A 12,803-nucleotide genomic window follows, 5' to 3' on the forward strand; every position below is an offset into this window, starting at 1 on the left:
CGCCCGAGCCAGCCTCCTCCTCCTCCCAGGACACCCCCCCAGGGGCAGGAGAGCCAGCGTCCAGCCTGGCCACGCCCTAGCCGGGCACAAACTGCCATCCCTGGGTTCCCCCGGGGCGGGCACGGGGCGTGCCCCAGCAACGAAGCCAGGTGGAGCTGGCCGCCACCTCCCACCGCACACGGCCCCCGGTGCAAACAATAGACTTTGAGAAGACCCGGTAGAAGAAATAGGACTTTAATGAAGGCTATTTCCCTTTGGTATAAGTGAGACCGTGAAAACATTCAAAAAAGGATGGCCATGATTGAAACATTCGACCCTCCCTTATCCCTAAGCCTCCAGACCGAGCCAGACCAGCTTCTCTGTCTGGCCAGCTTCTATGGGCCACACACACAGACCCAATGTAGAAGGGACCCCACATGACAGCAACAATACTATCACTCTGCTTCCCAGCCTAGCCATAAGAGGCCCAAGTTTTCTTCCTAGTCCTAGGGTGAAACTGATTTGTCCCAGGTTTCTCTTCTAAAATAAAACCATAATGCTGCCAGTTCAGGCTAGGGTGAGAAAAATGACAATCATTGTAAAAGGGGCTCCAAAAAGTCAGGTGTATAAATGTAATCTATTATCATTTTGTGCTCAAAAATAAGCCATGGAAAATAAAAGTATATCTACAGCCCTAACACATAGGCATATGAAATGAAACGAATGCTGTTCCCATTCTACAGATAGTATTCAGATTGTCTACTGCTTTAGTCTCTATGCCCCTGTGCTGGCCTCCACAAAACTCACCTTGGAGTTAAGGGTAGAAAAGGCCCAAATTCATTCATTTACCACCCCAGAGACAGTGAGGGCTACAGGAGGTAGGGCTGTAGAGTATAACAGGCATGCAACATGGGAGGGGGTAGGCTTACAAAATGTATATACAGACCCCTTGGGTGAAGGGGGTTCCCCAGCCCAGGAGGCACTGAGCAATGGAGTGGTCCAACTAACCCCAGCTGGGAGGGGGGCTCTGGGGCAATCTCTTAAGAGTTGCATATGCCCAAGGCAGAGACAGCTGCCACTCCTGCCTTAGTTCTCCCAACCCAAACCCAAAGGGGTACTGAGCAAGGAGAGGACAGGGTCCAAGAAGCCAAAGTGTCAGAACCCCTGTTTTTGAATTCAGGGGCCTGAGAACTCTTTGCATAAAGTATCTGCAGACCTAAGAGATGGTCAAAGGCACAAAGTTTTAACATAGAAGGGGGAGTGTTCAGAGGGGCCAGGGGTATTCTGAAGTCCAGGGGTAGACCAGAGGTGTGATTCATTCCCCTTCCCCAGAAGGGCAATTGCTTCACTGGGCCTATCACCACAGGACATTTCCATTAGAAGCACCAGCCTTCTTTGGAAATGGAGTGTCAGGTTGGCACAGGAAAGGCCTAGACAAGGAGGCCACTCTGTACATTAATACTTTGGTGAGGTTTGGGGAGAAACAGGATTCTTCCCCAGGCTCCTGACTCAGTATCCAGACTACTCCCTCCTCCTACTCAAGGCCCAGCCCTTAAAACATCCCAAGTGAAGTCCTGAGAGTTAAGGAATAGGGGAAAAGAGGCTGGAGGGCATCTCCTGGGAGACAGGCTGGGAAAGATCACAGCTTCCGCTCCACAGGTTGCTGTAGACACAGTTCGCTGCCCGCAGAGATGATGGGCAAGTGATTGTCCATGTGGTAACTGATGAGGTGACTGACACTCTCAAAGCGGTGATCCTTTGTCCGAACCTAGAAAGACGAGAAGAGAGAGTCAATTTAGGTGGGACCAGTCCAATAAGACCTCTGCCATCAAGGACGACGAAGATAGAACAGTCAAGAAGGCTTAAAGGAGAAATAGAGGGAAGGGATGTCAGCCTTGATCATCTAGGCTTCTCTACAAAGAGAAGCTATTCACAGCTGTGGGAATGGGCAGCTCAGTGAAGGATCAACAGCCCAGAAACATGAAGCTGAGGGAAAGTGGAATACTTCCTGATTTGAAGGAAGTTGACATAGCTCAAAAGAGGATACAGTTAAAAAAAAAAAGTTGGCAGAAGAAAGGCCTAGACAAGGAGGCCACTCTGTACATTAATTCTTCGGCGAGGTTTTGGGGAAAAACAGGATTCTACCCCAGGCTCCTGACTCAGTATCAATACTATTCCCTTCTTCAACTCAAGGCCCAGCCCATAAAACATCCCAAGTGAGGTAGGTCCTGAGAATAGGGGCTGGGAATGTGGCTTAGTGGTAGAGTGCTTGTCTACAGTGCATGTTTTTTGTTGTTTTTTTTTTTTGGGTCCGGTTGTGGGGCCTGACTCTGGCCCTGGGCGCTGTCCCTCAGCTCTTCAGCTCAAGGCTAGCATTCTACCACTTGAGCCACAGCGCCACATCCGGCTTTTTTCTTTTTGCTTATGTGGTGCTGAGGAATCGAACCCAGGGCCTCAGGCATGCAAGGCAAGTGCTCTACCACTGAGCCACCTTCCCAGCTTGTCTACAATGCATGAAGCCCTGGGTTCAATTCCACAGTACCACATAAACAGAAAAAGCCAGAAGTGGGCTGTGGCTCAAGTGATAGAGTGCTAGCTTTGAGCAAAAGAAGCTCAAGGATGGTGCCCTGGCCCTGAGTTCAAGCCTCAGGGCTGGCAAAAAAAAAAAAAAAGTATAAGAGGGAGGTTGAGATTGTTGTAGAAAAGAAACCAAGGTAGTGTGGACATCAGTGGCTCACGCCCATGATCCTAGCTAGCTACTCAGGACAGTGTCCAAAAAGAAATGTACTCATTACCTAACTAATGTAATTATAACCCCTCTATACATCCCCTCTATAATAACAATTTTTAAATATTTTTTAAAAACAACCAGACTGGCCGGGCAACGGTGGCTCACGCCTGTAATCCTAGCTACTCAGGAGGCTGAGATCCGAGGATTGAGGTTCAAAGTCAGCCCGGGCAAGGAAAGTCCATGAGACTCTTATCTCCAATAAACCACTAGAAAACCAGAAGTGGTGCTATGGCTCAAGCAGCAGAGCGCTCGCCTTGAGCTGAAGAGCAGAGACAGCTCCCAAGCCCAGAGTTCAAGCCCCACGACCGACCAAAAAAACAAAACAAAACAAAACCAGCCAGACTGGAGGGGAGTGGTGCTGTGGCTCAAAGTGATACAGCGTTAGCCTTGAACGAAAAAGCTCAGAGAAGCCAGGGGCCAGTGGCTCACGCCTGTAATTCTAGCTACTCAGAAGGCTGAGATCTGAGGGATCACAGTTCAAAGCAAGCCCAGGCAGGAAAAGTCCGTGAGACTCTTATCTCCAATAAACCACCAGAAAACCAGAAGTGGTGCTGTGGCTCAAGTGGTAGAGTGCTTGCCTTGGGCTGAAGAGTTGAGGGACAACGCCCAGGGCCAGAGTTCAAGCCCCACGAGTGGCAAAATAATAATAAATAAATAAATAAGTAAAAAGCTCAGGGACAGCAACAGCACCCAGGACCTGAGTTCAAGCCCCACAACTGACAAAAAAAACCAAACAGACTGAAGACATGGCTTACACAGTAGATAGCCAACAGTGAGTAAAAAAGCCAAGCAAGAGTGCAAAGCCCTGAGTTCAAGTCCTGGTACTTTTCACACAAAAAAGAAACAACCAACTAGGAATCAGTGGTTCAAACCTATAATCCTAGCTACTGAGGAGGCGTGAGATCTAAGGACTGAAATTTGAAGACAGCCAGGGAAGGAAAGTGAGACTCCAACTAATCACCCAAAAGAAAAGCCTGAAGTGGAGCTGTGGCTCAAGTGGTAGAGAGCTAGGCTTGAGACAAAAGCTCAGGGACCTGAATTCAAGCCCCAGGACTAGCACCAAAAAATAAAACAAAGTAATGCCAAAGATACAAAAAAAGGAACAAACAAACAAGGACAGTGAGGAAAAGATGCTGAGCCCACATCTGGGGAACTGAGGTGGCTCCAGCTCTTACAAGATGAAACTTGAGAGTATCCAACCTCTGACCAACAGACACTGGGCATCACAGCCTCTCCGTAGTGGTTTCCTCACTTGTCTAGAGGGGCACAGATGGGGTGAGCACCTTCTAAATCTGATGGGTTTAAGGTGTGGGACACTAACACTTCTTATAAAAAACACAGCTCAGACTCAAAAGATATGAGAGAAAATAACCTTTAGACTCTTCACATACCTAAAAGCAGAGGCCTACAGAGAGCTGCCAGCAAGGAAAAGTTTATAAAGCAATGAGGGAAGGGAGCGTCATAAGGGGGTTCTGTTCCTAGCTTTCTGCCCCTCTACCCATACTTTAGTCACTTACCACACCCTCAGGGTCTACCAGAAGCAGGTGCTTGGGCTGTCCACTCTGCAGGCCGGTGAGCACATACTGGCCAGGAGTAGTGGTGCTCTCTCGTACCAGGAAGTCCCCATTGAGCTGTAGCAGTGCTTCGGCCTCCCGCCGGCTCAGCTTCCCATGGAACCAGGGTTCCCCTCTAAGCTGCTCAGCCATGGACATGGACTGGGGCGGTGGAGGCACCCGGAGGGCATCTTCAAAGGGTTCTGGGGATATAGAACAAGGGCTAAAACCCAGACCCTCAACAAGGGAAACCAAGACAGAAAGCAGATATACAGGAGAAAAGGAACCAAATAGGAAAATAGGGATATACACCCCCCACACACACATGCACACACACCAACACAGAGGAACACTCACTCATGTCAAAGAGGTCCCGGGGTGCACTGCCATTAATGGCAGGATTGGGGGGCCCAGTTGCCCCTGCTGCCTGCCGAGCCTTGTCTAGGTTCTGGACGTTGACATAGGAGGGATCATCAAAGAGCTCTCTGCCTGCTGAGGAGAGGGAGACCATATAGTAACTCTTCCCTCCTTTTGTGCCCCTGGCTCTGCCTGTCTCAGCTCCTCCTTTGTACCTGGGCAAGGTGGCGGAGGCAGCATCTGTTTGCGGACTTCAGGGTCTCCCACACAAGGCTGACCTACAGGCTACAGGGATAACAATCAAATGAGACCAGATGCCATAGTCAGCCACTCCGATCTTAGGCCCAGGCACCACCATCCAAATAACTTACCAGTGTAGCTCCCAGCTGGCTGGGAGTCTGGGCTCCAGGTAGAGTGGGTCGGGCAGCCACTGTAGTAGCCCCTTCCCGAAGCCTCATATCCACTATCCCCCCAAGAGGGGGTTCCTTCCCTGGGAAGTCATTATAGTACTGATGATCAGGTGGCTCTTCTTCCTCTTCATCCCATGCTGAACCATCAAACCCAGCCATCCTGTGAAAGACCATATGAAAAAGTGGACACAAATTTGTGGTGACCAGAAGGCCAGGAGAGACAAGAGTCAATAGTAAAAAGATTTGACAAGTCTCATCACAACTAAAAGGAGGTAGTACTATAAAACTGATAGCCATGCTATCTCCCAAGAGGAATGGGAAATACTATGTAGAATGGAAAGCTTGCCCCAACACTTCCTCTGGGAAATACAAAGTCCCTCATAGTCCCATTGCATATCCCAAAGGAGTTATGTTTCCAATAATAAAAAAAAAAATTATGCTTGTGGTGGGGCTTGAACTCAAGGCCTGAGTATTATCTGAGTTTTATTTTGTTTCTTTTTTGGTCAGTCATGGGGCTTGAACTCGGTGTGGGCACTGTCCCTCAGCTCTTCAGCTCAAGGCTAGCACACATGAGCCACAGTGCCACTTCCAGTTTTCTGGTAGTTAAACTGGAGGTAAGCATCTCACAGACTTTCCTGCCCGGGCTGGCTTTGAACCGTGATCCTCAGATCTCAGCCTCCTGAGTCATAGGATTACAGAAATGAGCCACTGGCACCTGGCCCAAATTCTTGATAGCTTCTACAGACAAGAAAACACAGAATAAAGGATGGAAAAGTAAGCAAGAATCAGAGACAGACCTGATATATGGAGGCTAGTAAGTAAAACTCATCCAGCCAGAGAAAGATATGCCAACAGCTCTACCACAGGCAACAAGAGCAAGAGCTGGCCTTGGCCTCAAAAGGCTTTCCTGATGCACCACAGGAAATGTAAGAATAGTAGGAAGTAGGAAGCAGGGCACGCGGTTATTTCCTTCCCTGAGCCACTTGAAGCTAAGCCTACTTTGCAATCCCAGTCTGGGGTCTAAGAGCTGCCCCATATCTTTCCCGTTCTCTTACCTGTCATGGGGGGTGACCAGCTTGGGTGGGTTCCTGAGGTATTGTTTGAAACGTAACTCAAAGGCCTGACCAATGGTGCTGATGACATCCTGGGCAAGCCCTTCAGGACATTCCAGGATATGACAGGCTGGGGACACAGCAGATGGAAGCTGTTAGTGAACTTGGAGGTAATATTGCTGGGAGATTTGGTCAGGAGCCCTCAATCTCCTCAGCAGGAGCCCCTACAACTGCACTCATTAACAACAGGGAAAGCCGACCCAAGCACAGACTCACCCAGTGCTCCCCACTACACCTCACCTCTCTGATTCACAGGGTCTTTGGCAACATAGGCAACATATTCGGCTGTGTCCTGGGATGGAAAGAGCAGAAGAAGCCAGTTAGCTCAATTTTATAGCTCCACCTTACTGCTAACCCTTACAACCAATCCTTTTCAGAGTCCTCAATCCTAGCAACCCCACTTCTGTAGTATTTTCCCAATTCTAGCCCCTTATTTACCCCCTACCCCCCTACCCCCCGGGCCCTTTACTCTTATCCAACTCACCGGGTCCCCGCCGGACGCAAATGAGATAGATTGCATGTGATGGTTGGCAATGATCTGAGGATTAGGGCAGGAGATGGAGAAGGAAGGGAATATAAGTGTCCACATGGGTACCTTCTACTCCTACCCCAGAACCGAGTCTCAGACTCATTCTCTTAGCTTCTGACCCTGTGTCTTCCTACTCTCTCCCAGCTTTTGGCCTTATCACAGGATCTCCCCCATCAGTTTCTGGCCCCCTTGAAAACCCCTACCAACCTGTTTACAGTCTGCAGCCATGAGGTTGAGGCTACTGGTGGAGACAGTAAGCGTGATTGGCATTCCAGCAAACTTCAGGTTACTCCTCCCCAGGATAGAGCTGAGTGGACGGCTACCAGGCTATGGAAGGGTCCAGAGACTCAGAAGCTGAGGACATCTAATACCAGGAAAGCATACTTCCACCTCTTAACTTCCCCACATGCCCCGCACTTGCAATCCCCCGACCCCTCCATCTCCAGCCCTTTCATCCCCCATCATCCCATCAAGAACATACCTTTCTCCTCCTTGTTGCCCCTTTAGCACCGGGCACAGCCTCACACACCAGAGTGATGGCCTCCCTAGGGAAAAAGGGGTACTAGACTCACAGCTAGCCTCCTACTCAGCTGGGGTTGCCACAGAGCTGGGGGAAGGGAAGGCCAGGCCAGACTCCCAGGGCACTCCAGGCTCTTTGTCGTGGTGGATTGAATTAAGGGCCTTTAATATTTGATGACATTGAGAGCCCGCTTCCTGGCTGATTGGGTTAAGGCCTCAATGGGTATAACCCCACCTCTTCCTAGCTACTAAGTAAATGTCCTGTTCTCTTCCCAAAAGCAGCAATAACCTTCTATCTACTCCTGATTTTCTGGTCCAGCTTCATCCACCAGCTGCTTCTGATACTTTCCTCTTAACCCCTAAGGCTGGATAGGTAAGGAGGCTCTAGGCCAGAGGTGCCTCTTTTCAAAGACTCTCCTAACTTTCTCTTAATCCTCCTTACCTCCCAAAGAAAAGGCACCACTAGCACCATCACAAAGTGCCCCCACTTTTCTTCACCTTCCCCCAGCCTAATATCCACAATCCATAACCCCTCCCTACCAACCTTGTGACCTGAGTCCGGGTATTGAAGTCCAAGGCACGCATTGACTGAAGGACCTCCACACAGCCCATGTACTGAGGGGAGAGAAGGGAGAACAAGTCAGCTACCTCCCCCCAACCATTCACAAAGGGCCACAGGTCTTTGCCCTCTGTGGGCCCTAAAGGAAGTACAGTACTCTTCCCACAGCCTGGGGCTAATCCCACAAGTGAAAGACAACAGGATGTGAAAAGGGACAGCTAGAGGACCTCCGGCTCTGCTGGTGAGAGAATCTGAAAGGCACTGGGTGGGACAAAGTGACAACTCTGGAAAAGGGGAGGAGTCTGGAGGGGAGAATGGAAAAGCCACTCTGCAATGTTTACAGACTTTGATGTGCTAAGCATTGTGCTAAACTGGGGGGGTGGGGAGGAGGAGGGCAGGGAGGGTCCCTAAAACAGGAAGGGGCCTAGACAAATTATCCCAGGCTGGGTTAGGAACTGGAGAAGGGGACAAGGCAGGTTTATGAACTAGGACAATGACACATAGGAACACTAGGGAACAGCAGGAAGAGAAGGTCCTAGCAAAGCTGGAGGTAGCAAAGGCACTAGAGGGAGGATCTTGGAGGGAGTGGAAGGGAAGATGTTCACTCACCCGAACCAAGTAGGAAACCCCAGGTCCCATGACTTTGTCGTTGGGATGCAGCCAGCCCCGCGTGGGCTTATTGACAAAGCTCCCGTGTCGGGTCCACTCCTCGCCCCCCAGCTGGCCCCCTTCTACCCGAGTCCTGCGCCCGCCGCCTCCACTCAGCTTGTTCATGTCCTGGAGGAGGGGCAGGGGACCTGAGTCCAGCATGGCTGCCCCTTCCCCATCCTGGGCAGCCCTTCCTGGCTCCCCCTTAGGCCCCAGGCGTCCCCCAGCAGGATTGGACAGCTTCAAGTTGCTCATCCGGGGGAAGAAGGAGCACAGGGTAGTGGGACTATCATCCCCAGGCAGAGAAGGCAGGATGGGCCCCAAGGATGAGGCTGATGGGGAAGGCAGCTCCTCCAGGGGAGTGGACCCTGAGGCCCCCTCCTCCAGCGATGACAGAGACTCATTCCGAAGTGGGTTGTACTTGGGCTTGGGGGGAAGGAGATCCATGGCTGAGATGAAAAGGGGGCTGCAGCCCAGCCTGGCCCCCCTGCCAATTTAGGCAAGGGGGCCAGGCAGGGGGCATCCCCAGGCCCTTAGCTTGGCCTGACCCCTGCAGCTTGAGGGTCACGGAGGTCCCTGGGAGGGCGGAAAACAAGTAGCTTCCACACCCCCAGATCAGATCCAGTCAGTTTCAGGCCTCATTCCCAGCCCAACCCAGCTTGCAGCCTCCTCTCCCGACTGAGAAGAGAACAGGCTGGACCCAGAGCTGCCTGGCTCCTCCCAAGGGGCGGGTAATGAAAGAAAGAGACCAATCCCAAGGACAGTGCTGACTCACAGGCTCAGAGGGGCTGGGCCCCCCACTGACCACCCCAACCTAGAATTCCGGCAGCAGTAGAGCTAGCTTAGGCCCCTTTCCCCAGCCCCATACAAACAACTAGAAATCTGGAGTGGAGGAAAGGGAGGGAGAGACGGAAGGATGGAGGAGTAGGAAGGAAACGAAGCAGATAAGCAGAGCCCTGGATCAATCCAATCTGGACAAGGGCAGGCAGAAGGGAGCAGGAAGCTAAGGGAGGCTGGGGAGAAATGCGGGAGGAAACAGAGGTAGCTGTGGGTGGAAAATGGAGAGGATTCAAGAGCTCTGCATTTCCCTTCCTGAAAGGGTTTGACACTCAATCCTCCTGCCCAGGCCACCACCACCACCACCACCATCACCACCATTATAACCATATACTGCCGGATGGTAGCCCCAGGGAGCCAGGGCCATTAGAATGCTCTGCTGCAACAGCTGTGGACTGGAGCTAAGGAAGCTAGGAAGAGAAAGAAGTAGTCCCCGTGGATACAGAGCATGGCCAAAGGAAAGGCAAAGCTAGTGAAATAAGAAACATAAAGTCCAACTTGGGGGTATATCAGGGAGCTACCTGGCAAGAACTGGATAAAAAAGACAAGTTGGTAAAGTCCCTATGCATAATGCCTATTGGCCAAGGAGCAATGGCCCAGAACTGTTCTGCCCCTCTCCACAGGCCCAGTTAGCAAAGCAAGATGTAAATATAAGAAAATGGGGGTCAGAACACTAAGTCTAAGATCAACCTGCCAGGTACAATTACACCCCACCTCTTATATAAAACCAGTCACTAAGTCTCACAGCAGTGTCCCTAATACTAGAGGAGGGGTCTGGCTGAGGGGGGGATATGAGAGAATGTAACAGTTCCCAAAGAGAATTGGGAACTACAGATCCCAAACTGATGAGAGGTCACAAGGCAAATCTGTGTGTCAATAAGGAGGGAAGATGCCAGCCTCTGGTGGCCTGTAATCCTAGCTATTCAGGAGTCTGAGTTCAGAGTCAAGGTTCAAAGTCAGCCAGGGCTGGAAAATCTGTGAAACACATTATCTCCAATTTTGTGTGCCTGCTGCCTCTGCGTGGTCCCCTGGGATGGATGTGATGGCTCTTTTCACAATTAACCACCAAGATCCAGAAAAATGGCACTGTGGCTCAAAGTGATAGAGCACTGGCCTTGAGCAAAAAAGCTCAGAGACAGAGCCCAAGCCCTGAGTTCAAGGCCCATGACCGATTTAAAAAAAAAAAGGGGGAGATGGAGAATGCAGTATCAAAAGTTGGGGTGAGGTGGCACATGATTAGTAATAAATCCAAACCCATCCCACAGTTTCCTGCCACAGTTCTGCTTAAGAAGCATTAAGGAAGTTAGGAAGGGACTGAAATACAATAAGTAAAAGGTACATCTTTGAATAACTCTTAGGTCTATTTCAAAGGATTAAAAAAAATCTGTTTTGTTTTTGGTCAGTTGTGGGCTTGAACTCTGGACCTGGGCACTGCCCCTCACCTCTTCAGCTCAAGCCTAGAGCTCTACCTCTTGAGCCACAGCTTCACTTCTGATTTTCTGAGTGGTTTATTGGAGATAAGAGTCTCACGGGTCTTTCCTGCCTGGGCTGGCTTTGAACCGTGATCCTTAGATCTCAACCTCCTGAGTAGCTAGGATTACAGGCATGAGCCACTGGTACCCAGCTTAAAAAAATATATTAGTTTAGTGATTAAAATACTAGCACTTAAAATGTTTTTCCTATGTTTATAACTCTTTCACTGTCCCTTATTGTCACAGGAGAGCTTATCACTGAATCCTCCACTCCTCAAGAGGAATTCTGCCATGACCTTACACTCCTAACCACACAAACACACCAGTACACCTTCCTCTTTAGAGATGGTATGTAGGGGAGTTGAAGCTGGGAATGACCAACAGGTGTGGGTATTTGGGGAGGGGGAGGAAAAGGATGTTTGCCTTAAACTTGCAACAGGAGAAAGCAGATCTGGGACTAGAAGTCCAGGTGATGGGGGTGGGGTGGGGAAGGGGAGAGGCTGCGAGTTGCTACACAGCCCAGCAGGGAGGAGGCTAGAGCTGCAAGAAGTAGCAGGAAATGGTGAAAGCCTCAGGAATGTGTCCAGCAGGGAAAGCTCCACAAATGCAACCAGAATGAACGGACTAAAGCTCTGGGGGGGAGGGGAGGGCAGGGAAGAACCAGAGAAGGGGGACTTAAAAAAAAAAAAACCAGCAACAACAACAACAAAAAAAAAACCACAACAAAAAGAACACTAATCCCTACTCCAAACCAGCCATTTCCTGGTGATAGAAAATTTTTGCTTCCATTATACAGACAACACATCAACAAATCCACTGCCAGTAACTAGGCATGGTCAGGTAGGACCTGCAGCTGTTTCTGGAGTGGAGTCGGTAACCAGAAGGAAAATTGTGACAGTGGAGTGTGGGAGTCTTTTTCCCACCCCAGATCCCAAGTTCAGCCCCCTTCCAAGTTGGTCACCCTAGGAGGGTAGGAGAGAAGAAAACCGCTGTCTCTAAATTCTCCTTTTTCACAGCCAGACACAGGCACTTGGGACTTCCCATTTGGTGGAGCCTAAGAGCTCAGGAAAACTGAGCGCGAGGCCCAAATAGAGACAGGACAGGGAAGTATCAGCAGGTGGAGGGAGTCTCCGGGATTGAAGACCAGGGTAGGGTGATGACCTGGGACCCACAGCAATAAATCTCCTCAGGGGGCGTGGTCCCCCACAAAGCCCGCTTCAGACTTCCAAGACCCGCGTTGGGACAATCCGACGTGGATGGCGGAAGGGGCGGGGTCCCCAGAGGAGGCGGAACCCCTAGAGAGGCGTAACTTCAACTAAGTCATTCGTTCTTTCTGGAGACTGGTTTAGCCCTTTGGGAAGATAGGTTTTTCACAGAAGTTAGCGGAGAATCCCGGTGAAGAGGAGGAGCTTTGGAGAACTGGACCGACTAATGAAGGGTTTCTTATAGTGGGGCCTGGGAGCGTGTCTGGAGGTGGGACTTCCAGGAAAGCTAGGCGATAGGGTGTGGTCGCGACAGCAAAAGACAAGTCGGGGTTCGGGGAGCCCCCTATAGTAGGGAGGTGGGACTTCCGGAGGGGGGGTCGTAGAGGCGGGACTTATAAATGAAGACCGGAAGTAGGGTCCCGAGAGAGGGGTTCCGGGGTGGAGGAGTGGGTCACCTAAGGAAGAAAAAAAATCAAGACTCACCAGGGCCTCATGGAGTCTCCGCACCGCGCCGCGGGCCAATCTTGTTCCGTATTACGCCACTGCCTGCCACATTCGCTGTTCCAACTTTCTTCCTGGCCCGGGCCTCCCCGGAGAAACTTTATTCCACTCACTTCCGGCCTCACTAACCCCCCTGACCCTCTACCTCACGGTCCCTCCTTCACCCTGCCCACTTTTCTCACTCAGCCAATGACAGCGCAAGTACGAGCCCAGGAGTCGAGACAGCCAATAAGAGGTCTGATTTTGACCCAAAGCTGTGTTCTTAAGAAACGTCAGAACTGCACGCCAATAAGAACTCGAGGAGAAGCAAATCTAAGCCAATCAAAGGCTT

The 12,803-nt window shown here is 50.6% G+C and overlaps 1 protein-coding gene across 4 annotated transcripts; it reads right to left on the reverse strand.

Annotated features, from left to right (window-relative positions):
* Positions 1 to 218: 218 nt before the first annotated feature.
* On the reverse strand, positions 219 to 12,684 carry Shc1 (SHC (Src homology 2 domain containing) transforming protein 1). Of its 4 annotated transcripts, none has more exons than XM_013015327.1 (13): positions 12,455 to 12,684; positions 8,419 to 8,586; positions 7,795 to 7,865; positions 7,213 to 7,276; positions 6,939 to 7,058; positions 6,687 to 6,740; positions 6,443 to 6,494; positions 6,146 to 6,272; positions 5,052 to 5,250; positions 4,896 to 4,965; positions 4,681 to 4,815; positions 4,288 to 4,526; positions 219 to 1,747 (listed from the first exon to the last, which is right to left on the reverse strand). In XM_013015327.1, the coding sequence occupies exons 2-13, from the start codon at positions 8,581 to 8,583 to the stop codon at positions 1,619 to 1,621; spliced, it is 1,425 nt and encodes a 474-aa protein (XP_012870781.1). In that variant the 5' UTR covers positions 8,584 to 8,586; positions 12,455 to 12,684; the 3' UTR covers positions 219 to 1,618. The 4 variants fall into 4 exon arrangements, with proteins under 4 accessions (XP_012870781.1, XP_012870782.1, XP_012870780.1 ...); XM_013015328.1 differs by having other exon boundaries at positions 4,681 to 4,812; positions 12,455 to 12,624; XM_013015326.1 differs by lacking the exon at positions 12,455 to 12,684 and having other exon boundaries at positions 4,681 to 4,812; positions 8,419 to 9,099.
* Between the last annotated feature and the right edge of the window lie 119 nt (positions 12,685 to 12,803).

Source organism: Dipodomys ordii, unplaced genomic scaffold (genome assembly GCF_000151885.1).
Source record: "Dipodomys ordii isolate 6190 unplaced genomic scaffold, Dord_2.0 Scaffold26, whole genome shotgun sequence".
In the NCBI taxonomy this organism is placed as follows: domain Eukaryota; kingdom Metazoa; phylum Chordata; class Mammalia; order Rodentia; family Heteromyidae; genus Dipodomys; species Dipodomys ordii.